Source organism: Trichoderma camerunense, assembly GCF_050948025.1.
Source record: "Trichoderma camerunense strain CBS 138272 chromosome Unknown V8C40scaffold_10, whole genome shotgun sequence".
Lineage (NCBI taxonomy): Eukaryota > Fungi > Ascomycota > Sordariomycetes > Hypocreales > Hypocreaceae > Trichoderma > Trichoderma camerunense.
Genome location: NW_028145360.1, coordinates 1,451,166 through 1,476,451, shown reverse-complemented (window position 1 = coordinate 1,476,451; position 25,286 = coordinate 1,451,166). Strand labels below are relative to the sequence as shown.

Below are 25,286 nucleotides of genomic sequence, written 5' to 3'. Positions count from 1 at the left end.
GGGCTTCCCCCAAGGTTTAGTGCCGTGTGACCACTAAAGCTCCCCCCGGAATGGCCCGCTTAGGCCTAGCCCCAGCAAGCTGCGCCGCTGACCGCCCAGCAAAATGACGTGCGGCCGCATACCAGCAAAGCTGAGCTGAATTATGCTCCAGGTTTATCTCTTGCTTATCTGTGTACGGAGTATTCCGCGCTCGTGACTCTTGTGTCGAGCTTCCATCATCTCTTGTCCTCCCCCCTTTCCCTCTCCTAACCTTCATCTCCTCTCAACATCTCCATCATCACGCCAGAAATCACCACAATGGCTGTTCTAAGTAAATTGGCCCTCGCAGCCTCGCTCGCCCTCTCCGGCGTCTCGGCAGCTGGAATCCCCCAGCAGCAGCACCCGCTCACAGCTCCCTCTTCGTCTTCATCTTCGCACTCTTCGTCACACAAGACACCCAGCGATTACAGCTCCCTGCCGCTGATCGACACCGAAGCTCTGCAAGATTCCATCTCCGTCGATGCTCTCTTTAAGCGCGCCGAGAAGTTCTACAAGTTCGCCCAGACTTCGGAGGAGGATTACGGCCATCCCACTCGAGTCATCGGCAGCACCGGTCAGTCTACATGTATCAAACAAGGCCATCACTACCATCGTGACTAACCATTTGCACATTCCAGGCCACGAGAGGACCCTCAACTACATCGTCAATACTCTGCTCGACCAAGGCGACTACTATAGTATCTCTACTCAGGAGTTCCCCGTCACGCTGTCCAACGTCTTCGAGTCCCAGTTGGTTCTGGGCAACGATGTATCCAAGTCTGCAGTTCCCATGGGGCTGACGCCCGCGACCAAGGACAGGGAGCCTGTTCATGGCCACCTGGTGCTTGTCAAGAACAATGGCTGTGATGCTTCCGACTACCCAGAGAACGTCAAGGGTAACATTGCCTTCATCCGCCGAGGACAGTGCGCCTTTGGCGACAAGTCTATCGGCGCTGGAAAGGCTGGCGCCAAGGCTGCTGTCATCTACAACACTGATCCAGAGGAGCTCCATGGAACTCTCGGGGAGCCAACCGAGTATCACGTCGCTACCTTTGGCATCGACGGTACAGAGGGCAAGAAGGTTGCCGATGAGCTTGCTTCTGGAGAGTCTGTGAGCGCCATTGCATACATTGATGCTGAGGTCAAGAAGATCCAGACAGTCAACGTCCTGGCGCAGACGGATGGAGGTGACCCCGACAATTGCGTCATGCTTGGCGGCCACAGCGATGGTGTTGCCGAAGGACCTGGCATCAATGACGATGGCTCTGGCAGCATGTCTGTTCTCGAAGTTGCCGTCCAGCTTACCAACTTCAAGGTGAACAACTGTGTTCGCTTCGCTTGGTGGGCTGCCGAAGAGGAAGGTCTTTTGGGATCCGACTTTTACGCCGCGAGCCTGTCTGAGGAGGAGAACCAGAAGATTCGTCTCTTTATGGACTATGACATGAGTAAGTGTGCCCATGGTGGCGCAGAGATGGAAGCAAATTTACTGACAGTTTTGTGTAGTGGCCAGCCCCAACTTTGCCTACCAGATCTACAACGCCACCAACGCAGAGAGTCCCGCTGGCTCTGAGGAATTGAGAAACCTCTATGTTGACTGGTACAAGTCTAAGGGCCTCAACTACACATTCAGTATGTCTTCTGATCTCATCACCCTTTTATCTTTTCTGAAACACCGGCTGACCGATTTTTTAGTCCCATTCGACGGCCGTAGCGACTATGATGGTTTCATCCGCGCCGGAATCCCTGCTGGTGGAATCGCCACTGGTGCCGAGGCTGTCAAGACAAAGGAGGAGGCTGAGATGTTTGGCGGACGTGCTGGAGAGTGGTTGGACCCATGCTACCACCAGCTGTGCGACGACCTTAACAACCTGAACCGCACTGCCTGGGAGGTCAACACCAAGGTAAGCTTCCATGCTGTTTGTGACAAAATGTGGATGTACATTCGCTAACCATGAGACGCAGCTAATTGCCCACTCTGTTGCTACATACGCCCTCTCATTTGATGGATTCCCTAAGCGTGAGCTGGACACCGAGATGAGTGCATACAGCAAAACTATGAAGCACCACGGCCCCAAGCTTATCTTGTAATCTGTTGTGAATTTATTTGGCATGTACAAGTGGGCGAGTCGCCGAAGAGGATAGATATTGGCATAGGGGCTTTTGGATACTGCATTTTGGGTGTTATATCAGACTAATGGGCATACGCATATCAGAGAATTAATTGAACACTATCTCTATAATCACTGTTGCATTCACTAATATTACTATGCCATGCCAACAAGTGACGCGTTGTGCCAGAACTATTGGCGAGGCTCTCACAGCTACCCTGCCATCGTTTCTCTAACCAAAGAGACACATGATAATGCCACAAACACCATCACCACCTGCATTATTTTCTAGGAGAAATTGCTTTGGCCAAATACACTGAATACGGAGAACAACCTCGAACATGCTGGAACTCTTGCTGTACGGATGCCTGACAAGTGGACCGACTGGCCAAGAGTTGACAGCCGGCAAAGCATACGCCCAATACCTCATATCTGGCAGAGGCCGTCAGCCGCAAGAGAGTACCTCTTGTCCTAGAGTCTTGGTGTTTTCACTTGATGCCTGAAATTGGCTCAAGAGTATCCACTTAGGAGCAAACGAAGCTCAGTCACATATCCATCTCGAAGCTTTGCCCTCCCCTGCCATCACCCCAAATCTCCCCTTCTCTCCAGATATTTCCACGGACAGATCTCCTGGATGTCATTCTACCTTACCAATCTTAAAAGAAGACTCAAGATCGCACTTCCAGCACCACGCTATTGGGGCCGACATGAGCGACGAAACATGGATGGGTTGCACCGTCCAACAAAAGGGTGATGGAGGGTGCATTATCCTATCCCCGGATTCTACCCCGTTGCTGGAGACAGAAGATGCGCCAAAGACGATGAGCAAAAAGGATGATCACGGCAACGCAGTCGATTCGATTCGGGACGATGAGTTTGCTAAATTCAGGCTCCTAGCAAGATGTACATTCCTTTCAGATGGCTCCGATAACGAGAACAATACCGAAGCAAATCAACCGAGTTCGAAGAACTTGTCGCGGCTTGAGCAGGAATTGAAAGGAACCACTGTCAATGGAAAAACATACGTCTCTACTGCCTACCTGGGCTTCTCTGCGGAGATGAAAGGCGCCATATTTATGAGAAAAGAATTTTGGTCTACCCACAACTCGGATAACTATCCACAATTACCTTTGCCAAAATCTAAAAGAGGCAGAAGAAGCAATATCGAGGAATTGGTGTCCGGGCCAGTCCATGAACACGCACTTCGTTTCAATCTGAAGGGCGTGTCGTTGAAATGCGGACTTTCTTCTTCTTCTTCCACAATCAAGCATCAAGATGTCATTCCGCATTATCTTGCCACAACTGAGGCCAATCTTGTGATGCTCAAGAGACTGGTTTCCGGTGAACCTTTGGAAACATTTCTTACTACGCCGGAGGACCGAAAAGCATATGATCTCTATGTTGAGAAATTGATTCAAGGGTTGAAGAGGGGAGCTGCAATCACCCCGTTCTGGTTCAAAACGCCTCCTGTATTGTCTGATGTTCCTCCCGGATTGAATCATTCTGGTAGATTTCCGGTCGACGCAAAATCTCGAGGGGACGACAATCGCCACTTAGCCGAATTTACCTGTAACCCATACCTTGCAACGCAAAATGTCAGTCCCAAAGTGGCACCAGGCTTTGTATATGTTGCGGCCCTCGCCGACGCGCTTGAGTACCCTCCCGAGCTGATACGACTATTGCAAGAATTTGCACTCCAATACCCGAACGACTTCCTGCACCTTCGTCTCATGCTTCTGGCATGCCATCTTTGGGTTGACATTATAACCCATTCAGATCTGCGATTAGAGTGGTTCATGTCGGAAAGGAAGTATGGTGGTGCTGGATTCAACGAGGTCCCTAAAGTATCCTTGGCCGCGTTTATTATCTATTTTGCTCATTGGCTTTCATGGACCGAGTCTATGGGTTTGTCCGAGCATCCACACCCATTTCGCTTTGTCTCCAAAGCCTGCGAATCGGACCAAGCCCACTCAGGCTTTGCCGTGAATGAGGATCACATTCCCCAGGATAGAGTCATTGCGTTGATACGCAAGGTAACCTCTCGGATACCAAAGGTTAGCATTTACGAGCGAATCAACCTCCACCCTTCCAGCGTACCAGGCACCAAAATCCCGCCCATGCACGACTCTTCTTTTTTGGAGCACCCGCATCGAATTCCTCTCGCCCTTACGGGATTGCCACATCTTGGATATCTGGGTTTGCCCAACTACACCCGGCTGAAGCTGGACAGTTAGGACCGTCCTCTGAAGAAGCTGGCCAAGCATCCAGAGAAGATACTTCGATCTCATTACCTTCCCTACTTTGTCAACTCGTCTCATTTTGGCAATCCTGGTACACGTTTACAGACTCCCAGCGATCTTTCCAAGGGGGTATTGACAACCTTTTCGCAAATCTCTCCCTTTTGGAAGCCGAATATCCCGAGAAGTGACTTGGAGCTATCGTGTAATCCCTCAGCTTCTCCAGTTCACTCCTCTCAATGGACTGACACAGGATCACAAGTGACTCAACCTCCACGAGAATCTCTTTTTTACGCGCCCTTACTAGAGTCTTGGTCCAAGGTCCCTCGACAAGCCCATTGGGCGTGGAAACACGGTCTCCAACTACTCAAAGACCTTCCAGAAGAAGAACGGCAAGATGGGACATTCAAGAAACTCATCTCTGCCGCTCAAACCCAACACAACCAGGATGTCAGTCTACTCAACGAGTATCTCTCCTCTCTCTACACTCTCGAGGACCTGTCTGACTACAATTTGTACATCACTGTCCCCACAGCCTTTGGAAGGTTGATCGGACTGCCACCCCCTCAAGACGGAGTGGTAGATGCGTGGACCGAACACTTCTTAACGATCGACGAGCCCACCCCTCAGGTTCAATGCATCTCCATGATCCTTGGGCATTTGAGAAGCGCAAAGGCCAACCCCTCGTCCATCCCTCATCTGCGACCTTTGATCCAACGAATAGCCCAGCAGTTGATGGGCATGTCAGATTCACTCGAGGCGCGAGACTGGCTTGGCGATCAATGGGATTTCCTGTTTCCGCAATTCACCTCGACGTATAGCACTGCCGGCGACTGTCTCTAATCATATCCTCTGTTGTCATTTCTTCGTTCCTTTGAATGGACAGTCACATGTCGGCTCCTATGTCTGGTCTTCTTTTTCTTTTCTTTGCGGCGACGATGATTACGCTTGTCCATCCAGGATCACCATAGCTACGGGTACTTTGTACGTTTGGAGCAATTCCTGCAAGGATTCACAGCACCACACCAAACATCAAGATCACGACATCACCCATGACCTGTCATTGTCCAACGACATTGTAATTTAGGAGCTACCCGTATGTACATGAACGAAAAGAAGCCCCTTCTCATCAGGGCCACCTATTCTAATCACGAGATAAAAAATAACAAATGGGCAATCAAATCTCCATTTGCCCCCCTCATTTGATATGCGTTTCCCCCATAGACGCCGTTCGCTTTATTTCCAAGAATGTATGGCTGAATAAAAAAAAAAGAGTAATAAATGGACAAACTAGAGAGGCCATAGCTCACAAGAGATAATAAATCTGTGTGCCTCGAATAATAAAAAAAAGGAGATAAAAAAGGGCGTCCTTGTTGCCTTTCCCTGAAAAGATGATCCTCTATTGCGCGCGACATTATTCCCGGTGATTTGCTATGTGCATGTGTAAAACAGTCTTCAACATTTCACTGTATCTTCTCCCTGGTCGTGGTTGGCTGATACAAGCCAAAACACGTCTTCCAGGATAGTCATTTGAGCTTCTTCCGTCGAATGCGGTGCTTGAGCGGGTTCTTGAAGCTCATAATCTTCTTCTTCGTGCGCAACGGTTCGGCAGGCGTCGTGCTTGTAGGGGTGGGTTCGACAGCCGGCGGTTCGAGGTCCACGGCCGTGGTATTAGGAGTTATGTTCATGCCGGCGGTGCCTGGGGGAAGAGCGATGACGGGCTTGGAGAGGATGACACGCAGCATCTTGCTGGTGCCCTGCTGGCCGGGATCGAGCTGCATGAGCTCGACGAGGTCATGGCTGACTCGCTGGGCAAAGTCAAATGTGTAAAATTCATTGTCACGGAGCTCGAGAGTCAAGACTGGGAGAGGAATCATGGATAGGACAGGAATGTCGGCAAGGTTGTAGCCAGAAAAGATGGACCATAGTCGTGGCTGAGGAACGGCCTCGGTCTCAGCAGCCATCTGCTGGCCGGAGGCTGCCGACGTTGATCCCTCGGATATGGACGAGGCTGAAGATGTGCGGTCCGCGGGTAGCCGCGGCGCATTCTGGGCGATGGGGGCGTAATTTGGAATCGCGCGTCGGGCCATGGACCGTGCGCCAAAGGTGTCTCGCAGGCGGCGCATGCGTAGCGCAATGTCGCTGTTGGAGGAGAGCAGCCGGGTCATTCGTCGCTCGAGGCCAAGCCTGCTGTTCTGGGCATCCTGCTCGCCGGGACTGGGCAATTGGTGTTAGCCTGGGGTCAAGCAAGACAAGCAACTCGCCGGGGTGGTTACTGAGAGGTTGCTTACCACTTTAGGATAGTCATCATCATGTTCATAGTCAGATTGTGCCACCGTAGCCTTGTGGACAGGCTGGTTAGTCTCTGGGAGTGTTCATTGCACGCGACAATGCGTGCGGCCAGCCCTTGGCACAGCTCGATGGGCTCGATGGCCTCTTGCAAGTCGGTGATTGCGAGGACAGTGTCCGTCAGCGTCGCGATCAGGTCGTCGGTGCTGATCCATGTCGCCCGATCGGGATACGGTAGCGTGCCGGCCTCGAGTAGTGAAAAATTCTTGTATAGGATGTGGACCGAGGAGCGACACTGCTTGACTTCTTGGAGCGCCTTGTTGAGGATCGCCGTGTCTCGGCCGGGACTGGTGTTCATCTCATAGAGCGAGTCGATGGTCTTGCCGCCAATGGCCAGCAGGCCAATAATGGCCGTGGTGACGCAGAGCTGCTCGAGGATCGGGACGGAGGTGGCCATGGTGATGTCTCGGTCCAATTCGTGACGCTGCAGGGAGAGAGAGGATATCTGGAAAATGCTCGACGGCGCAGAGGGCAGTCGTCAGTTCTGTGGCGCGGGTGGCTCGAGATGATGGCGTCAATCTCGATATGCGACAAGTTCCAAGCTGCCAAGCCGCGGAGTGCAGGGTCCAGTCCTTTCGCTTGGCTTGGCTTGGAGATTTAGATTTCGGTTCGCGATGAGGATGCGATTCGAAAGAATGGGGCGCTGTCCTCAACACGATGGCAGCCTCAAGCCATGATCATGCCCGTCGTTGCGAATGACTCTTGTTGTCCTGAGGAGGAGGAGGAGCGAGGTATGCGCAGTTGTTGAATTTTTTTTGCTGCTGATCGGTTTCGGATTCGGATTTGGAGAGCAGAAGCTTCGAATCGCGAGTCGTGGCAAAAAGCGACGGTTACGAGGGCAGCAGCAGCGGCGGCGGCCGGAGGGCAGAAATAGAGAGCGCTTGACTTGAGTCAGAACGGACGAAATGCTTGTTGGTTCGATGGTCAGGGAGGAGTCTGGGAGAGAGAAGAAGAAGAGAGAATGATGGACGATGGAGGAGAGAAAGAAGAAGAGAGAGAGACAACCGACTCCGGCCGGGACACAGACGCAGACACACGCGGCGAGACAGCGAGAGACAGTTTCTGAACCATTTGGGCCATCTCGGATGCCCTTGTTCCCCGCCTTGCAAAACCTCCTGTCGAGTGTTGGTTCACGGAAAATCGGCATCCAAGCATCTGGCATCTGCGTGAGCGACGGTCGCCTTGCGGGCCCTTCCGGCCGTATCATCCGAGTAGGCCCAGCGAAGCGCCAATGGCAGCGCAGTGGCCGAACGGGGGGCTGCGGCTTTGCTTTTTGGGGGGTGTCAAGGTGTGTGCCGCCATCAAATCGTCGAATTTCCAGGCGCTTCAACCCCCATAGCTATGAGGCATGGTGCCCCCCCAAAAGAGCCCAAAGAGCCCCCCAAAAAGGCGCTCGGCGAGAATGTTGCCGATGAAGCGCGTCCAAGTCCCATGCACCGGGATGGGATGCATTTTTTTGATGTGACGGCACCGTGCGAGACATGCACTGTCTGCTATTTGATTTGATCAACAAGTTCGATGGACTTTCTTAGGTTGCTCTCGACAGAACCGGTGAGCTGCATCATTAGCCTGCCCATTGTATTGTAATCGCCGCTGTTCCGACTCGTCAGATAACATTGATGGATGCATCATCTCGCTACTCTGAATCTCTGCCAGTATTATGATGGCCATCCCCCATTCCCGGCAGTTTGTACCTATTTCAATAATTCACCGAGGCTGGCACTGCTGCGACGCTTCCCGTCATCCATTCACCATTCCTGGTGCTTGAACATCGCCACCTGGGCATCAATCACATCAAGTGCTATGTCACGGAGTATTACTGATGCAATCCATCGCAACACGAGGCGTGCGCACTCGCACTGTATTCTTTGAAACGCCCAGCACCTGCAACAATCCAGCTTCTAGGGGTTTGGTCCCGGCTGGTAGGTGCCGAGCGAGCTCCGCTGTGGGCGCCCAGAATGCCGCTAGCGGGCCACAGCAGCACACTCGACTGGCTCAGCCTGCAGCGCTCACAGCGATTCAATTGGGCTTTGGCTGGTTGGATGGAGGCTTATGTGCTTTTTGGTCCTTGGTGTAAGAAATTGATCCAATGCGTCAACGTCAGCCGCCAACGAAAAAAACTCAGTTCTTGCGCATGGGGGTTCCTAAACGAGCTTGAAGCGCCTTCTAGCCTCTCTCTGCATTTGCTCTAGCGCCAAGTGCTGGGAATATCGGCGACGCGCTTGCTAAAACCCGCCGCAGAAATAGTTGAGTGATACAGTCATCATGGGGGTTGGTCAAGTAACTCGTGCTAACAGGATACGTGGAAGCTCTTGGTACAGGTCAACGGGTTCCAGCAGAGCCTCCAAGCTTCAAAGCTACGGGTATGTATCTATCGTCTTCTCCTCTATTTCACATATGTAGCAGAGATACGTAACATAAAAATCATGTATCAAGGTAATGATGCTATATCTAATGGATGTCGATGCGAGGATACAACGAGTGCTACTCTATTGATTCTATACGAGCAAAAGGAGACTTGCAACTCAACGTCACCAGCTCTCCAGTAGCTTCCCCCAAACTCCGCAAGTACCTAGGGCACTACATGCAGCCACTAGAAATAGACACCGCAATTGCACCATCCCGCCTAACACGCCCCAGGTACTCCTACCTCGACCTCCATGGAAGCTGTACCCAAGTAACTGCCGGTGCAATCCAATGTCCGCTGGTCTACCAACACCACACACATCATCCATCCGATATCAGAAACATCACAACAATGCCCAAGACAACCAGCCCTCCACGTCCCTGCATATACCGGCACAGAGCTCCCCCAAGCCTTTCCCATTTCTATTCTAGCCTGCCTGCCGTCTCCGTCATCCCATCACAAATCACAAACCACAGTCCATCCCATTGTCCGTCCCGTTATCAGCACAAACGTTTGAACCACCACGGCTCGCCATCACTTCATCCACTCGGCCGAATCGCAACCGCAAGTCTCATCCAAATCCATGAATCCTCGCGTTCAAGGGATCATGCGCGTACTCCGAGATGTACTGCTCCCTCTTTTCCAATAGCCGCATGAAGTGCTCGTTGAATAGCACCAGCAGCTCCTGTTCCATCTCGTCCATTCCCATCGCCATCTTTCGGTCCTCCAAACGGTCCATCATGTGATACATCAGCCTCTGGAAATCCGAATCTATCACACCGCGGGACGGCAGGCCGTGCCGTCCGTGGTCCACATCGAATATCCACCAGCGGCGCGCCTCACAGCGGACGCACAAGGACGGCAGCTCCTTGCCTGGGCGTTCTGATTCTGTCGGGGGGACTTCATTCAAGTCGTCGTTATTCTTGGGAATGGCGACCCAGCGTGCTTGAGCTTTGCACCCCTGACACTCCGTTCTTTTTTGACACAGAGGGCATGTAGGCTTGTAATTGCACCACCACTCCGCCAAACATGGGCGGCAAAAGATGTGTCCGCAACCCATCACCACGGGTTCCTTGTGTTGGAGCAGCTCCTCGCTTGGCTCGACGCCCCGCACAGGCAGTTCTTCATGGCAGATTAAACATTGTACTTGAATCCGACCAAGGCCAGCTTCATGTCCTCCGTTTTTGATATACTCTCGTACGGTTGGCCAGTAAGTGGCTTTATCAATCTTGACCACGGCTGGAGATGGCTTTTGCGATGCCGCTGTCATTGGCGATCCCGTTCGGCTTGTCACGCTGCTTGTTGAACTAAGAGTGGGCAATATTGAGGCATTACTGCTGCTGCTGCTGCTGCTGCTTACAATGAAATGTCTTGCTGATAGGCGTGGCGAAGCGCTCTGTTGAGAGACAGATCTTGTTCGACGAGCCGCAGAAGCCCCAAATATTCTTACTCTGCGTGGCCTGCTTGGTTCTGGTTGATCGGATGGCATATTGTCGTGCTCTATTTCTCTGATAATCTACCTCTTCATCGCTAATGCCAAATCATCAGAACCATCCTCCTATATATGTACGTATTCGCTGTCTTTGATGAAACATGATTCAAAGAGAAACTCCTCTCTTTGCTCTGTTCTGCTATGTTTGGTTGCTTTGCTTTATGCGGTTTTATTGAAAGGGAGCGTCGATGTTGAAGAATGATGGATAAAAAGACAACAAGGCCTTTGTCTATTGTTTTGGCACCCCCAACAAGCCGCATTGAGCTTTCTCTCATTTGTTCACCACTTCTCCCCTCCGCTTTGAGTACTCTGAAGAGCTAACAGATTTCTTTGATCAACAGAAATCCGTCGTCGTCTTCTCAATCATCTTCTCAAAGGGGCGTCAGCCTTACGAATTTAAAGTTTTGTCCCAGGCCAAGAGATTACATGTGGCTAGCAGCCCGTCCCTGCAGTTTGCCAAGAACGCAACCGATCCTAGTCGGTGCCAAGTCTTTGTTATACAGATGGGCCAATGATGCCCCTCGGCCGCAGGCGATCCCAGAGAGCCAAGTCTCCGGCTTTGGTGCTTGCCAGTAGCCTGTAAGAAATGACATTTGTCTCGGTGCGGTGGAGCAAGATCCTGTCGGCAGCCTCGGGGGTGTACATATCGCCCTCGGCTGAACAGATACGAGATGCTCTGATGCGCTAAAAGAAGATGGATTCATGCAGGTGCAGCTCTGCAGAGCTTTGTCCTCGTGGCTAGAAGCTGGGGTGTCGTATTGGGTGGATTTTGGAGAGTACAGATTGCTCAATGGATAGTCCATCTGAACAATCCCAGAACAATAATTGCGGTATTGGTCGTTGCTGCAATTATTCGATGGGCAGCAACAGTCCAATAGTGATGCCGTCATTAGCTGCGTTACTTTTGCCAAGCCTCGGTATACGAGAAGTACTCGCATCTGAATTGTTGATTAGGCGCACGTATTTGCCGTCCAGGCGATGTCCCAACAAGAACGCTGGAGAGGCCCATTGACTCTTTGACGCATTTGACAAAACGCGGCGCAGGGGAATGATGCGTCTCTCGTAAAAGCTATGACATGACCCCGAGATATTGAATTTTGACTTGTCCATAAATGACCAGTATATAATGAAAACTATTCATCTTGCTATTCACACTCCCTCTGGCTCTCTCGGCTCCGTATTTGTCTTCTATTCTCGTAATTAAAAGTTTAGTCTCTACTGTGGCCCAAGCCTTTGATACCGTACTCTCTCACACACCCACAGCTAAGGTAGTCTCCTGACTACAAAGCGTCTCAACAGTCTACTTGTGCAATTAAATAGAAATCATTACAAAATCCAGTCATAAAGTCACCACATCATCTCTTTGATGCTCATAAAAAGCCGGCTTATAGCTTTCCAGGCCAGCACGCATGTGCATTTTCTTTCCGCCAAACAGGATCATGGGCAAGGATGGCTTCCACCTCGTTCCCATCCGCACGATGATTCTTCAAGAAAGTTTTTAGTCTTTCCAAAGATCTGCGTGCCTCTTCAGTATCAGTGTGGATGCTCCTCAAGCCACCATGACCGTCATCGTACAATCCAATCTGCTTTTCGCCCGTCACCAATCGTCTGTCGTGACAGCAGTCTGCAGCGAGATAGACGTATCTTCGCTCCCCTAGCCGAGCAAGCAGATTCACATGGCCGTAAATGTGGCCTGGCGTATCAACCACGTAGAGACTGCCGTCGCCGAAGAAATCGAGGGTGTTGGGGAGATCGCCAAACGGCTTCCAAGCCCATGAAGAAGCGGCTGCGGGAGGCTTAGCCTGGGTGTTTGACGGGAGTGGCGTATGTTTTGGCGCATAGGGCTCGTTTCCATACACTCCCGTGCGTACGACAGGAGGGAACTCGACGGTGCGGAGAGCGGGAAGCTCGTCCTTGTTGAAGAAAATCGATGGATATGCCGGTCCAGCGCCGTTCTGGAAGAGATCGAGGGTTCCGGATCCCACAGCAAACGTTGCCGTGGGGAAGTCTGAGGGCGTGCCGGTGTGGTCCCAGTGTGCGTGGCTGATGATGATGTAGTCAATGTCCTTGGTTGGATCTAGGAGTACGCCGTTGCTTGCGCCGCCGGGAGCATCAGCGACTCCGTTGCGCAGACTCTTGGCACAATCGGTCTCGGTGATGAGCGGCCTCCAGATTTCGAGCTCGTTTTGCTGAGCAGGCGTGTAGTTTAAGTCGCGCTTGACGCCGAGGTCGAAGACGAGGTTGGCGACGCTGCCATCTGGAGATGCGTGGCGGATGAGGAATGAGAGAGATGGGACGAGATTCTTCTTTACTGGGTCTGCGTCGTTGACAAACATGTGTTCTGGGAGGGAGAGGTGGCCAGCATCTAGAGCCGAGAGGGTGACGAAGCCGGGAGGAGGGCTGGATGATGCCGTCGCCATGATTGGTGAATGTACGAAAGTAAGCTTATATTTAGTGCCAATTGAATGATTTCAAGATTACAAGGTATTATGTATGAAGTGAAAAATAATTGGAAGGTCAATCTTTATTATATCGACCCTCCGGAACGCTTCGGTTCGTCTTTTACCCTTCCCCTCACGCTCCCCCGCTTTGGTGCCTCGCGACATGCGTCTTGGCTCGAGAGTATGATGCCATCTTTAAAGAACAGCCCGATGCCTGCATGGCGCGCTTGACGGGATCGGGAAACATTAGACGATAAGGGATTTTGGGCGTGCGTGAAATTTGTATGCTTGGGGGGATGAGTAATCGCTAAATGTGGTGTTGTTGCTGCTGCGCCTTATGAGTGACTTGACGTCTGTAGTGGACTACCTAGTAGTGAGGCACCTGAGTAAGTATACGGGGTGGTGGTTATTTTGATGCTGCTCTTTTTTTTTTTTTTTTTTTTTTTTGCAGGTATTTATGGAATTGGATGCTGTTTATTTGCACGCGATGTATTCCGACTTGATGCTGTTGTTGGTGAAGGTATGCAGAGCATATGGAGCCGTGTCGTCGTGCGAGTACATACATGTCTTCGACTCTCTACTACTGACGGCCAAGAGACTACACACATTATCTGTTGTGACACTCGAATCACGCAATAGCATTTATGAGTTCAGCAATCAACATCAATTGTTAGGGCAGTGCTATTTCTTTGATCAGATATGGAGACATTTTTGGTAGGTGCTCGTCTATCCCAACAGCAAAACCCTGAGTAGCATCGCCATTCTATCAGAATATCACATACGTGAAAACCTACCGACTGATATCGGGGGAATTGCTAGCCGCAATCACAGCATATGTTATCAAGGAGAAGGAAGAGCTGAAAGAAGTCTTAGACAATGACCTCATGGCAATGAAAGTGCACGCCAAACAGATGCCGGTTGTACACGATGCTGGGCATATAAAAAGAGAACAGTAAATCATGCATGATCATGACCACCACCATAGAATACTCCAAGTTTCTCTCTTTTTTGTCTCTTTTTCTTCTATCCACTTCTCTTATTCCCTTTTTTTTTCTTTTTTTCTTTTGTTCTTGATCTACGCTCGCTTTCTCTTCACCAAAAAAAAAAAAAAACATCACCAACATCACCAACATCACCAGATATCATACTACAAAACTGCAAAAATATTCCCAGCGCCCCCCAAGTACTCGGCTCCCACCGCGTAAGCAGCGGGAATACCCCGACAAAGGTGTCCGATCTCCTATCGTGGCTGCGTTCAAGCATCGCTGGAGGCGGCAACTCTTGCAGAACTCTGCAACAGCCGGGGTTCAAACGAGGTGCCAGTGGACAAGAGCCAAGTTACGAGCCCCGAGACCGTTGAGAGAAACTACGTTGCTAAGTGGGCAATTTAAACGGGAAGGGAGTTCCGGGGGTGATAAGGCTATTCCGCGAATGGCATAGCGGGGGTATTATTTTTCCGGGAGGTACGTGTGCAGATGTACCTTTGCTCTGGGCGGCGGATGTACTTTTATGCGAAGCGGATGGAAATAGAATGGGATGGAATGAAAGGGGAAAGAGGAGTAAGATGGATAAAGAGAGAAAATGAATGCGAATACACAGAAGATGAGCGACAAGACGCGAATGAACGACGAGATGAAAGAAGGATGAAAGAGAGGAAGAAAGAAGAAGGAGGGAGGGAGGGAGGAGAGGAGAATAAAAATGGGCGGCGACGGTGGCGCCCTTGTTAGGCTGTTAGGGCAACACAAGCCCCCTGTGGAGCAAACTTGGTAAAACCTTGCAGGGGCTGGAATGCGGCATTGCGACGGTTACAATGGAGATCCCTGTATGTTGGCACACAAAACTAGAGGGTTTACAGTTTAGTCACTGTGCGCCTTGTATTTAGATCCAGATAGCTGAAGGGTTACTTGCACGCTGAAGGCTGGTGGTGTGTTCGGCGAACCGTCGTGGAAAAGGACTTACACGAGATAGCCGGCAGTCGCCTGCTATTCACTGCAACGAGATACTGGAACTTGCAGAGTCTGATGTGTTAGTACTTGCATCGCGATCAAATACCTGCCAATAACGGTGTGTTTATGGTGTGGTACGCGCCCCAAGGCAGAAGCATGTAAGCGATTCCTCAGGCTGCACCTCTCCAAGTCTCGGGTGAGGTTAAAAATGCTGTGAAGGTTGAATATGAACTCAGATCGTCCAATGTCTACTGCCTCAATTACGTCACTTCAATGACTGCATGCACTCAGTCACTGCAATATGGCCTCTGCTACTTGCATAACGTAATAGGCATTGCAAATCGCAATCAGCACTCAAACCAAGAGGCATTATAAAGACGCATACAGATCCACATCCTTTATACTCTCTCGGATCATGTCCTTTTGTCCATCCAACTTTAAGATACTCGAGCCTACAGATTCAGATGAACTCACAATTGCGCCGTGATAAAATGCATGTTAATCGTCATGTCCGTTGTGGGATTTTCACCTTGAGAAGGGAGAGTGGAAGAGTGGAAGCAATTGCACGGGAGTTGCCTCTTCAAGCCTTGAGTGAGGTTAAAAATGCTGTGAATGGTTGCCACATGGCACAGCAGAAGCTCCCGTCGTTTTGTCTGATAGTCGCTTCAAGCCTCGGGAGAGGTTAAAAATGCTGTGAAATATTAGCAGCCCTACAATGGCCCAGTGATTGGCTGGCAGCCTTATTTGGCAGGATACCAGGCGCGAATCATACTGCGCTGTAGGTTGGTGCTGCAATACCTCCAAGCCTCGAGTGAGGTTAAAAATGCTGTGAAGAAGGGTCCACGGGTCCGTAAGGCGCAGCCACCCATATTTTTCTGGACTAGGCTCAGGTAGTTTCAGAGCAGCTAGGAGTGTCCCTCCTCTTGTTTCTATGACATCGCGAAAGCCTCTGCAAGAGGTTGTCTATGCCAAAGAGAATATTGATGGCTATTCTCTCCACAACAGGAAAGCGAGGGAGCATCACCACTTTAAGTGGATGCGAGGAAATTTAGTACATCAAGTACCTAATAATGGATTTGTATGAATGATTTTTTTTTGGCGAACATGGGACTCTAGCTACCTGTACCTTGGGTACATGTACATGCAGGCTACGTCACACCCAAACACGGCACATGTCAAGTACAGGACCTTCGCTGCTTCAATTAGTCGTCCTTTTGATGACTGAGCACCGCAACATGCCCTTTTCTGCTTGTAAGTAACGAACAATGTACTATATCGAAAGAGTTTTGAGCCTTTTGGGTTTCGTCTCTTGAGCTGCGTGCCAGCACTCTCATTAGAAGACACTGTGATTATGCAGTTACATATCATTTATACACTCCCAGGTCATTTCTTTCTTCATCAAAGGTGCACATCATCCTAACACCTGATAGGCAATCTGATTGCGTATCATAAACGTCTCTCCTTATCTCATCATATGTCTAGAGCCTATTGAGGTCAGGGAACGAATATGACAACTGGGAATATCCCATGATACAGGCTGCTCGCCGGCATTGTTTTTCATTCTAGAGACACGAATAGGAAGAATAGACACCCAATCACAGTTCACCCCTATGGCTGTACGTCTTATCTTACGCAACTGACGCGGTTCGCGATCTTTAAAATACGGCACATACGGATGTAAGATGCTTGTTCTATTTGCCAACCAATTTTACGATAACTGAAGCGAAATTCATACGCTTAAGGCTAGATGAGAACATAGATGGAGGTTGCGGTATACGTAGCCCAAAGTAAATGCTAAGACATCAGAACTCGACGCTTTTGCATGTACTAGACTAGTTTTTTTAATGAGAAAATTGCAGTGAAGCGGGCATCTCTTCTATTTCGAAGAATAACACGAGGATCCTCGAAGGACATCACATGCCTCATAATTCAGGATATCGGAAATTGCATAGGGCATTGCTGGGCTCCTTCATACACGGCCCAACAGCCGAATGTTTGATGTTAAACTTCAAAGACGTATCAACGTTTGGACTAACAGCAACAGCTGCCTGCGCTTCAAACACTAAAGCTTCATACAGCTTGATGCCGCTTTAAAATCTCACAGAATCCCTCGAAATCTGCCTATGCCCTGTATTGCAGTGGCCAGTCTCATACAAATACGCGCAATGATGCAAGCCCATACTGAATTTTCCACCAAATCCTACGCCCAAGCCACAATTGATGCGGCCAATACGTGTACACGCGATACTGTACCCGAGGCGGGCCAACGACTTAGTAACTAACGTTGAATGAAGAGCCTGTTGGTCGGGAATTTGAGAGCTGAGCACCCCTTTTAGGCAAGTCAATGTACTCGTACGCTCGCTACCAGGAGGACCCTTGATATCTAAGCTGTTTTCGATCTAGAATGGACTGCACTGCCAGCGATTTGCAAGCGTTGCGGCCCACTAGGGCGTTTTGCATGATATTGCGCGTCGTCCGTATAAACGATACGAGGTGCATAGGCTTTCGGCTTATAACTTTTCGATAAAAGATTTCGGATTTCATTATTATGCCCGTTAATATTGCTGTATCGACAGGATCAAGAGCGTCAAGCTTCTGACCTTGGTGGCGGATGCATTAGCCCCAGCATAGAAGATCCTGTCAGCCACACTTGGCCTGGACAGGCTTCGTGTGTCCCCGATTCTTCGAAGGATCAATCATCCCATTTGCGAGGCTGAGCTGGCGTTTTGCCGCGTGGTCCTAGTTGATTCTTACCAATGGCGGAGTTAGGGCGGCCCGCACAAGCTGTTAGTTCGGTTTGGCCCTTGGGCCAAGCGTAGGCGGATTATCACGGTTGTGCGTTGGTTGAATGACTAAGAATAGAAGGATATAGGATTTATTGTTAATGATTATGCTTTTTAAGGATTCATGGCCACGATTTCCTGTGGCCAAAGAGTCAGTCGGGATTGTTGTGAGGCATTCTCAAGTCGAGGATATATATCAAGTATATGAAGCCTATCCCAACCTTTCATTAGGAACACGGCAAATAGTTTGTTCTACTACTCTAAAGTTCTTTGCAGCTTGTTACACCGCATATACCCCTTATCTCGCAAAGCCTAATGGCTACTCCAACGACTCATTTGGCTCCTACAAGCGCGACAAGCACCGCTGAGCCGACTTGTACAACTGCTGTTCCCGGCAAATATGGCGAAGTGCCCATCATCGCCTGCAACTCCAATTACAATGCGATCCCAGCATTCATCCCGGCGGTGGTAGTCACCATCCTCTTCGGTGTGCTCACCTTGATTCACATCATCGAGGCGTTTATTTTCAAAAAGGTCAGTAACGGCGTACTCCTTACTCAGCACTCCTCGCGACATGATCTCACGTACATCATAGGGTTATGCCTGGGTGCTCATCATGGCTGCCGCTTGGGAGACGATAGCCTTCGCCTTCCATACCGTCGGAGCACACAACCAACAGAACGTTACCTTTGCCACAATTTGGCAAATCCTCTTTCTGCTGTCTCCCCTTTGGGTCAATGCCTTTGTCTACATGACTTTTGCCCGCATGGTTCATGTATACATTCCTGACAGAAAAGTCTGGATTGTCAAGGCCTCCCAGGTCTCAAAGCTCTTTGTCCTGGCAGATATCCTCTCTTTCATTGTGCAAGCCTCTGGTGGTGTCCTCGTCTCCCCTGGCGTATCTGCCTCGACGCAGGAAATAGGAATGCACATCTATGAGGGTGGTATCGGGTTGCAAGAGGTTTTTATCCTCTGCTTTATAGGTCTCATGATTGCTTTCCACCGCCGCATCAATAAACTCAACAAGGAGCGGCATCTGCAGCCGGAGGAAGTCAACCTGAACTCGGCCAATGGAGAAGACCGTCGCGAAACTGAGAGACCAAGGGGTGCCCTGGCGCTGTTATATGCTCTTTACGCTGTACTGGCGTTTATTACTGTACGTGTCTTGCTTGTGCAACTCAGTCAGGTCCCCACTAACGGAACATCCCCTTGTAGATGCGCATTATTTTCCGACTCGTCGAGTTCCTCGGCGGCCGCGATCCCGACACCAACCCCATCCCTTACCACGAGTACTACTTTTACTCCCTCGACGCCTTCCCGATGCTGGCGGCCCTGCTCATCCTGGCCATAGTCCATCCCGGACGATTCATCACAGGACCCAATAGCAGCCTTCGAGATGCGAAGAAAGAGGAGAAGAAGGTAAAGAAAGCAGAAAAGAAAGCCGTGAAGGAGCAGAAAAAAGCGGACAAGGAGGCCAAGAGGTTGGGAGCTTATGGACAAGTATGAGAAGAGGCTTGTCCGTGATTGCAGATTGGAGTTTTTGTCATGTTCTAATGAAAAGGATGTTATAGGTATTTTCCAGCGTTCCAGAGGCTATTCCATTTGTCATTGATTTTGGTGTTCTTTGTTGTTTTATTGCGAATTAAAGGGAAGTTCATCACGGGGGTCATCGGATAGGGAGAGACGGCGAAAGGCTTTCTCCATAATGGATAAACAAGAGAACTGTTCATACAATATATATTTAATACCTTCATAGATTAATCAAGAGTAATATCAGCTGAAAGTGTGTTTTTTTCTCCTAGCAAACGAGATTTATCCGTCTACGGCTCTTGCGTTCCGAAAGGGGAAGATGCTGGCGGAGTGGGGCCGAAGCCGGTCCGCCTTGCCCACCTTCATCCGCTTTAGTCCGGAGCAGACACTCAAAGCCTTCCAGGATTTTTGTCCGTGGCCTCGGCATTAGGCAGTGCTTTCAGGGCATCACTGAACAGGTGCCCGTGCATTCTTTCATGTGAGTCTTGTCGCTAATGCCCGTAGATAGGGCTTAGATATTTGAGATGTACTTTCCATACATGCTCTCTAGTTGTGCATTTGAGTACTTGACCTTGCTCCTTCATGGCCAAGATTTGCCGTCCCAAGCTTTCAAAATCTTGCTTTATCAGTATTCCACTTGTCGCCGAGGCGAGACATGTCACAAGCTGGTCCAGCTGTACACCGTAGAAAAAGAGATGCATCTCGGCAAAGGTGCCGAAACTTGTCTAAATCAGATAGGAATTTCCCCAAATAGTCAATGATCGGGCTTCTACAGCCGTGAAAGCCATGATACCCGCTATAGCCTTGATTACCGACGCTTGCTTCTCCGCGGCGCTAAGCTCAGCCATTTCTAAGCACATGCTTACATTGACATACCTCCTCAGCGTTACCCCATACTAGGGTAAAGGTCTATATAGAATGAAATTCTCCGAAAAGTGGTTACCATTTGCCAAGACTTCTATGATGGTTTGCTATAAGTGAAATATCCCATCACTGGAGTCATCACGATGGCGGCCCAAGACGAAATCGAGAGTGCCGCTCCCTCCATGAGTCCGGCAACCAGCGACGCGGACACAATTACACCGAGTCCCCCTAGCCCTAGCCCGTTGGCTTTCAAAGACGCAAATGATCCGGATAATCCCAAGAATTGGTCGTTGTTGAGGAGGCTGTTTATTACTTTCATATGGATAGCTGGAAACTTGGTGGCATCGGTGTCTTCCAGTATCTTCAGCAGCGGTGCTCAAGCAATCAGCGAGGAGTTTGGTGTGGGGCCAGAGGTTGTGACTCTCGGAGTCAGCTTGTTTGTTGTTGTAAGTCGTGTCTAACATATTGTATCTCGTCTACAAGGCTGTGTTTGGGCTGACGTTTGCTCTCTTTCGTCATAGGGCTACTCCGTTGGACCGCCTTTCTGGAGCCCAATATCTGAACAGTTTGGAAGAAGGTACCCGATGCTCGCGGGCATGGCCCTCTTCACAATATTTTGCATCCCGGTTGCCGTTGGAAAAAACCTGCAAACGATCCTCATCGGGCGATTCCTGTGTGGAATGACTGGCGTATCGCCCATTGCCCTCTTTGGTGGTGGCCTGGTCGATATTTGGCACCCGGAGCAGCGCGCAATTGCCATGGCTACTGTCATTGGCATAGTTCTTGGCGGCCCCTTGCTGGCTCCGGTCATGGGAAACTTCATTACTGCTAGTCATCTGGGCTGGCGGTGGACTGGCTGGCTAAGCTGTATCATGGGAGGATCATGTACCGTTCTCGTTTTCTTCGGACTGCCAGAGACATATGCGCCCATCATTCTGCAGAAGAGACAAAATCTTGACCCTGCGTTTCAGAACGCGCCAAAAGAAACTGGGAGATGGCGTAAATTTGTCCGGGTCTATCTGGTTCGCCCCTTTGGTAAGGCTGCTCTGTGTTTTTATTTTAGCCCCTGCATCTTGTTGACATGTGTCTCTACAGTGCTATTAGGAACCGAGCCCATCCTAGTTCTCATGACTCTCTACCAGGCATTCGTCTACGGAATCCTGTATATTGTTTTTTCATCATATCCTATCATCTTCCGCGAACAGCGTCACTGGAAACTTGGCCTATCCTCGCTCCCATTCCTAGGAATGATGGTTGGGGTTTTTATCGGGTCAGCCATGATTGTAACACGAACCGTCATTGCTCAACAAGCCAGTAGAAAGATCATGGCCGAAGATTCTTCCGGAATCCCTCTCACTCCAGCACCCGAACGGCGGCTACCCCTGATGATGGCAGGCAGCGTTTTGCTCCCCATCGGACTATTCATTTTTGGGTGGACTTCTGCCCCTGATATCCCCGTTGTTGGAATGATCATTGGTAGTCTGTTTGTTGGTTCCGGATTACTTTGCATCTTTGTCACAGCAATGACGTATATTCTCGACGTCTATTCACATGTCGCAAACAGCGCACTAGGAGCAAACACAATCGTGCGATCATTCTTCGCTGCCGGGTTCCCCTTATTTGCCAGCTACATGTATCATGGACTTGGTGTGGCGTGGGCGTCAAGCGTTCTTGGCTTTGTGAGTGTTGCAATGATTCCGATTCCAATCATCTTTTACAAGTATGGGCCGCGCATTAGGGCTCTTTCCAAAAACTTGATGGTGTAATGTAATTTTAGAGTCATGGGATTATAAGAGGATATTCGCTCACACCGGAAATTGTATCAATATCCTTCCAAGTGTCCGTTTGTTAACTGTAGAGGAAACTGCTCCTGCATATTGAATTGGGCTGAAGGGATGACGCAGGTAAGATGAAGCTGTTTAGGTAATATGTAAGCGATATGTATGTACCTACATATATAGGCACAGAATGCTTACAAAAATAGTGATACTTGCCAAGTGTTCTGAAAATGAACTTCTAAATATACAGAGTGATAAGTTGTTAGCTGGATTCAGGCAATAATGGTCAAACGATTAATACGGAGATTATATTTGTAACGAAGAGAAGAGGGTCGAGAGTTGCAGCTGTAATAGCTCTAAGGTATTAATATACACTTGGAATTAAGTCTGAACAATATTCATTCTAATGTTAAACTCCTATTCTGAGGCAAAATGAATATCGATTGGTTACCCAGCCGTGAACTTAGATGGCGCCAAAGACAGACACAATCGGCAGCGCGTTAAACGGACCACCACAATAGGCTACGAGGCCATTCTGTGGGAATGTACATGCCGAATTGCATCCGTTTGTTAAGTCCCCGGCGTCGAGCACATCGCCACATGCGCAAATGGAGTTGCCATCATCATCTGTCGAGAGTGTCATGAACAGAGTTGGAGGGCCAACGCCACCACCTCTGGTAGCGCAGAAGGCGGCGCAGTCGTCGACAGATGCTGTCTCAATCTTATTGTAAACAACGTTGGTCCCTGTATTATCAAGCCCAAAAGCTTGGCCGGCGACCAATTGCGCCTGATAACAGCCGGTGTAGTCATACTCCGCATAAGCTGGTCCTGGAACACCTTGAATACCTTGAGGCCCTTGAGGACCTATAGCACCAGTAGCACCAGTAGCACCAGTGGCACCTACATCGCCCTGAGCACCTTGGACACCCTGAGGACCGATAGGACCTGGGTCACCCTGAGGACCTTGAGGACCGATAGCACCAGTAGCACCTACATCACCCGTAGCACCTTGGACACCCTGAGGACCGGCGGGACCTGGGTCACCCTGAGGACCGATGGGACCGATAGCACCAGTAGCACCTGTGTCACCCGTAGCACCTTGGACACCCTGAGGACCGGCAGGACCTGGGTCACCTTGAGGACCGATGGGACCGATAGCACCAGTAGCACCTACATCACCCGTAGCACCTTGGACACCCTGAGGACCGATAGGACCTGGGTCACCCTGAGGACCGATGGGACCGATAGCACCAGTAGCGCCTACATCACCCTGAGGACCAGCAGGACCGATAGGACCTACATCACCCTGAGGACCGGCAGGACCGACAGCACCATCAGCACCGGCAGGACCAGCAGGACCGACAGCACCATCAGCACCGGCAGGACCTGGATCACCCTGAGGACCGACAGGACCAGCAGGACCGACAGCACCATCAGCACCGGAAGGACCAGCAGGACCGACAGCACCATCAGCACCGGCAGGGCCTGGATCACCCTGAGGACCGATAGGACCTACATCACCCTGAGGGCCTGGGTCACCCTGAGGACCGATAGGACCTGGGTCACCCTGAGGACCGACAGCACCATCAGGACCGGCAGGACCAGCAGGACCGACAGCACCATCAGCACCAGCAGGACCGACAGCACCGTCAGCACCAGCAGGACCAGCAGGACCAGCAGGACCGACAGCACCGTCAGCACCGGCAGCACCTGGGTCACCCTGAGGACCTTGGTCACCCTGAGGACCGGCAGGACCAGCAGGACCGACAGCACCGTCAGCACCGGCAGGACCAGCAGGACCTACAGCACCGGCAGGACCGGCAGGACCACCGGCAGGACCGGCAGGGCCTGGATCACCTTGAGGACCTTGGGGACCCGGGTTTCCTTGAAAACCCTGAGGACCAATAGGACCAATAGGACCTTGAAAACCTTGAAGACCCTGAGGACCCTGGGCGCCAGTGTTGCCTTGGACACCTTGGTTACCCTGATTTCCCTGAACACCTTGGGGACCCTGAGCTCCTTGGTCTCCCTTAGGACCCTGAGAGCCAGTATCACCTTTGACACCTTGGCTGCCTCGGGGGCCTTGAGGACCCTCGGGGCCTTGAGGACCTTGAGGACCTTGCGCACCTTGATTAGGAGTATTCTGCCCAAATGGCCATTTCTCGAGTAGGTCCGCGCCCTCTGAATTTACAATGAGTTGTCCATTCTCATCAAGAAGTCCAGCCCTATTGAGAACCCTGAGAAGTGCATCCTCACTGAGTTCTCCATCATTGAGAAGGCTGATAAGTTCACCCTCACCGAGTTCTCCATCATTAAGAACCCTGAGAAGTTCATCCTCGCTGAGTTCTCCATCCTCATTGAGGAGTTGTCCACTCTCAATGAGTCGTCCACCCTCACTGAAAACTCCATCCTCACTCAGAAGTCCATCCTCGCTGAGTTCTCCATCCTCGCTGAGTTCTCCATCCTCGCTGAGTTCTCCATCCTCGCTGAGGTTACCATTCGCCCAGTCTTGACCACTCTGGCCGTGTTGACCATGCGCCCGGTGTTGACCACTCTCGCGGTTTTGACTGCTCGCAAGGGATGCACTGTCTTCTCGGTATTCACCGTCCCCTCGGTATCCACCACGGAATTGTCCGTCCTCTTGGTATTCGCCATCCTCTTGGTCTTCACCATCCTCTTGGTATTCACCAGTCTCACGAGATTTGCCACCCTGTTGGTATCGACCACCCTCAGGGAGTTGACCATACTCTAGAGATTCACCATCCTGTTGGTATCGGCCACCGTCGTGGAGTTGACCATCCTGTTGGTATTCACCGTCTTCTTGGTATTCACCGTCTTCTTGGTAATCACCATTCTGCTGGTAATCACCATTCTGTTGGTAATCACCATTCTGTTGGTAATCACCATTCTGTTGGTAATCACCATTCTGTTGGTAATCACCATTCTGTTGGTATCGATCACCATCACGGAGTTGACCATCCTTTTCGTATTGACCATCTTGTTGGTATTGTTCACCCTCACCATCCTGTTGGTATTCACCATCCTGTTGGTAATCACCGTCCTGTTGGTATTCACCATCTTCTTGGTATTGTTCACCCTCACCATCCTGCTGGTAATCATCACCCTGTTGGTATCGGTTACCCCCACGGGATTGACCATCCTCTTGGTAATCACCACCCTGCTGGTAGCGGTTACCCTCACGGAGTTGACCATCCTCTTGGTATTCACCGTCCTGTCGGTATTCACCATCCTGTTGATAGTGTTCACCCTCACTGCCCTGTTGGTATTCACCATCCTGTTGATAGTGTTCGCCCTCACTGCCCTGTTGGTATT

At 50.5% G+C, this 25,286-nt stretch overlaps 10 protein-coding genes across 10 annotated transcripts; 4 read left to right on the top strand and 6 right to left on the bottom strand.

Annotated features, from left to right (window-relative positions):
- Nucleotides 1-172: 172 nt before the first annotated feature.
- V8C40DRAFT_247458 (uncharacterized protein) lies at nucleotides 173-2,247 on the top strand. The gene is made up of 5 exons (XM_083216332.1): nucleotides 173-592; nucleotides 657-1,463; nucleotides 1,522-1,647; nucleotides 1,711-1,919; nucleotides 1,981-2,247. The coding sequence occupies exons 1-5, from the start codon at nucleotides 298-300 to the stop codon at nucleotides 2,104-2,106; spliced, it is 1,563 nt and encodes a 520-aa protein (XP_083072855.1). The 5' UTR covers nucleotides 173-297; the 3' UTR covers nucleotides 2,107-2,247.
- Nucleotides 2,248-2,833: 586 nt separating this feature from the next.
- On the top strand, nucleotides 2,834-5,206 carry V8C40DRAFT_279925 (uncharacterized protein; the record flags this gene model as incomplete). The annotated part of the gene is made up of 2 exons (XM_083221313.1): nucleotides 2,834-4,159; nucleotides 4,472-5,206. 2 exons carry the CDS (start codon nucleotides 2,834-2,836, stop codon nucleotides 5,204-5,206), a joined length of 2,061 nt encoding a protein of 686 aa, XP_083072854.1.
- A 485-nt stretch (nucleotides 5,207-5,691) lies between these two features.
- On the bottom strand, nucleotides 5,692-7,235 carry V8C40DRAFT_31810 (uncharacterized protein). Its single transcript, XM_083222826.1, has 2 exons — nucleotides 6,655-7,235; nucleotides 5,692-6,580 (listed from the first exon to the last, which is right to left on the bottom strand). Exons 1-2 carry the CDS (start codon nucleotides 7,107-7,109, stop codon nucleotides 5,890-5,892), a joined length of 1,146 nt encoding a protein of 381 aa, XP_083072853.1. The 5' UTR covers nucleotides 7,110-7,235; the 3' UTR covers nucleotides 5,692-5,889.
- Nucleotides 7,236-7,647: 412 nt separating this feature from the next.
- On the bottom strand, nucleotides 7,648-7,881 carry V8C40DRAFT_247455 (uncharacterized protein; the record flags this gene model as incomplete). The annotated part of the gene is made up of 1 exon (XM_083216331.1): nucleotides 7,648-7,881. A coding segment is annotated over exon 1 (201 nt), but the record flags the coding sequence as incomplete, so codon positions are not given.
- Nucleotides 7,882-9,690: 1,809 nt separating this feature from the next.
- V8C40DRAFT_279922 (uncharacterized protein) lies at nucleotides 9,691-10,479 on the bottom strand (the record flags this gene model as incomplete). The annotated part of the gene is made up of 1 exon (XM_083221312.1): nucleotides 9,691-10,479. Exon 1 carries the CDS (start codon nucleotides 10,387-10,389, stop codon nucleotides 9,691-9,693), a length of 699 nt encoding a protein of 232 aa, XP_083072851.1. The 5' UTR covers nucleotides 10,390-10,479.
- Nucleotides 10,480-11,618: 1,139 nt separating this feature from the next.
- On the bottom strand, nucleotides 11,619-13,184 carry V8C40DRAFT_247454 (uncharacterized protein). Its single transcript, XM_083216330.1, has one exon. The coding sequence runs from the start codon at nucleotides 13,029-13,031 to the stop codon at nucleotides 11,997-11,999; it is 1,035 nt and encodes a 344-aa protein (XP_083072850.1). The 5' UTR covers nucleotides 13,032-13,184; the 3' UTR covers nucleotides 11,619-11,996.
- Nucleotides 13,185-14,114: 930 nt separating this feature from the next.
- V8C40DRAFT_247453 (uncharacterized protein) lies at nucleotides 14,115-14,685 on the bottom strand (the record flags this gene model as incomplete). Its single annotated transcript, XM_083216329.1, has 1 exon — nucleotides 14,115-14,685. A coding segment is annotated over exon 1 (150 nt), but the record flags the coding sequence as incomplete, so codon positions are not given.
- Nucleotides 14,686-17,950: 3,265 nt separating this feature from the next.
- On the top strand, nucleotides 17,951-19,318 carry V8C40DRAFT_279920 (RTA1 domain-containing protein). Its single transcript, XM_083221311.1, has 3 exons — nucleotides 17,951-18,315; nucleotides 18,377-18,937; nucleotides 18,997-19,318. Exons 1-3 carry the CDS (start codon nucleotides 18,097-18,099, stop codon nucleotides 19,285-19,287), a joined length of 1,071 nt encoding a protein of 356 aa, XP_083072848.1. The 5' UTR covers nucleotides 17,951-18,096; the 3' UTR covers nucleotides 19,288-19,318.
- Nucleotides 19,319-20,357: 1,039 nt separating this feature from the next.
- Nucleotides 20,358-21,941, top strand: V8C40DRAFT_275305 (MFS transporter; the record flags this gene model as incomplete). Its single annotated transcript, XM_083220690.1, has 3 exons — nucleotides 20,358-20,621; nucleotides 20,697-21,210; nucleotides 21,271-21,941. The coding sequence occupies 3 exons, from the start codon at nucleotides 20,358-20,360 to the stop codon at nucleotides 21,939-21,941; spliced, it is 1,449 nt and encodes a 482-aa protein (XP_083072847.1).
- A 475-nt stretch (nucleotides 21,942-22,416) lies between these two features.
- On the bottom strand, nucleotides 22,417-25,275 carry V8C40DRAFT_266709 (uncharacterized protein; the record flags this gene model as incomplete). The annotated part of the gene is made up of 1 exon (XM_083219781.1): nucleotides 22,417-25,275. A coding segment is annotated over one exon (2,859 nt), but the record flags the coding sequence as incomplete, so codon positions are not given.
- Nucleotides 25,276-25,286: the final 11 nt, after the last annotated feature.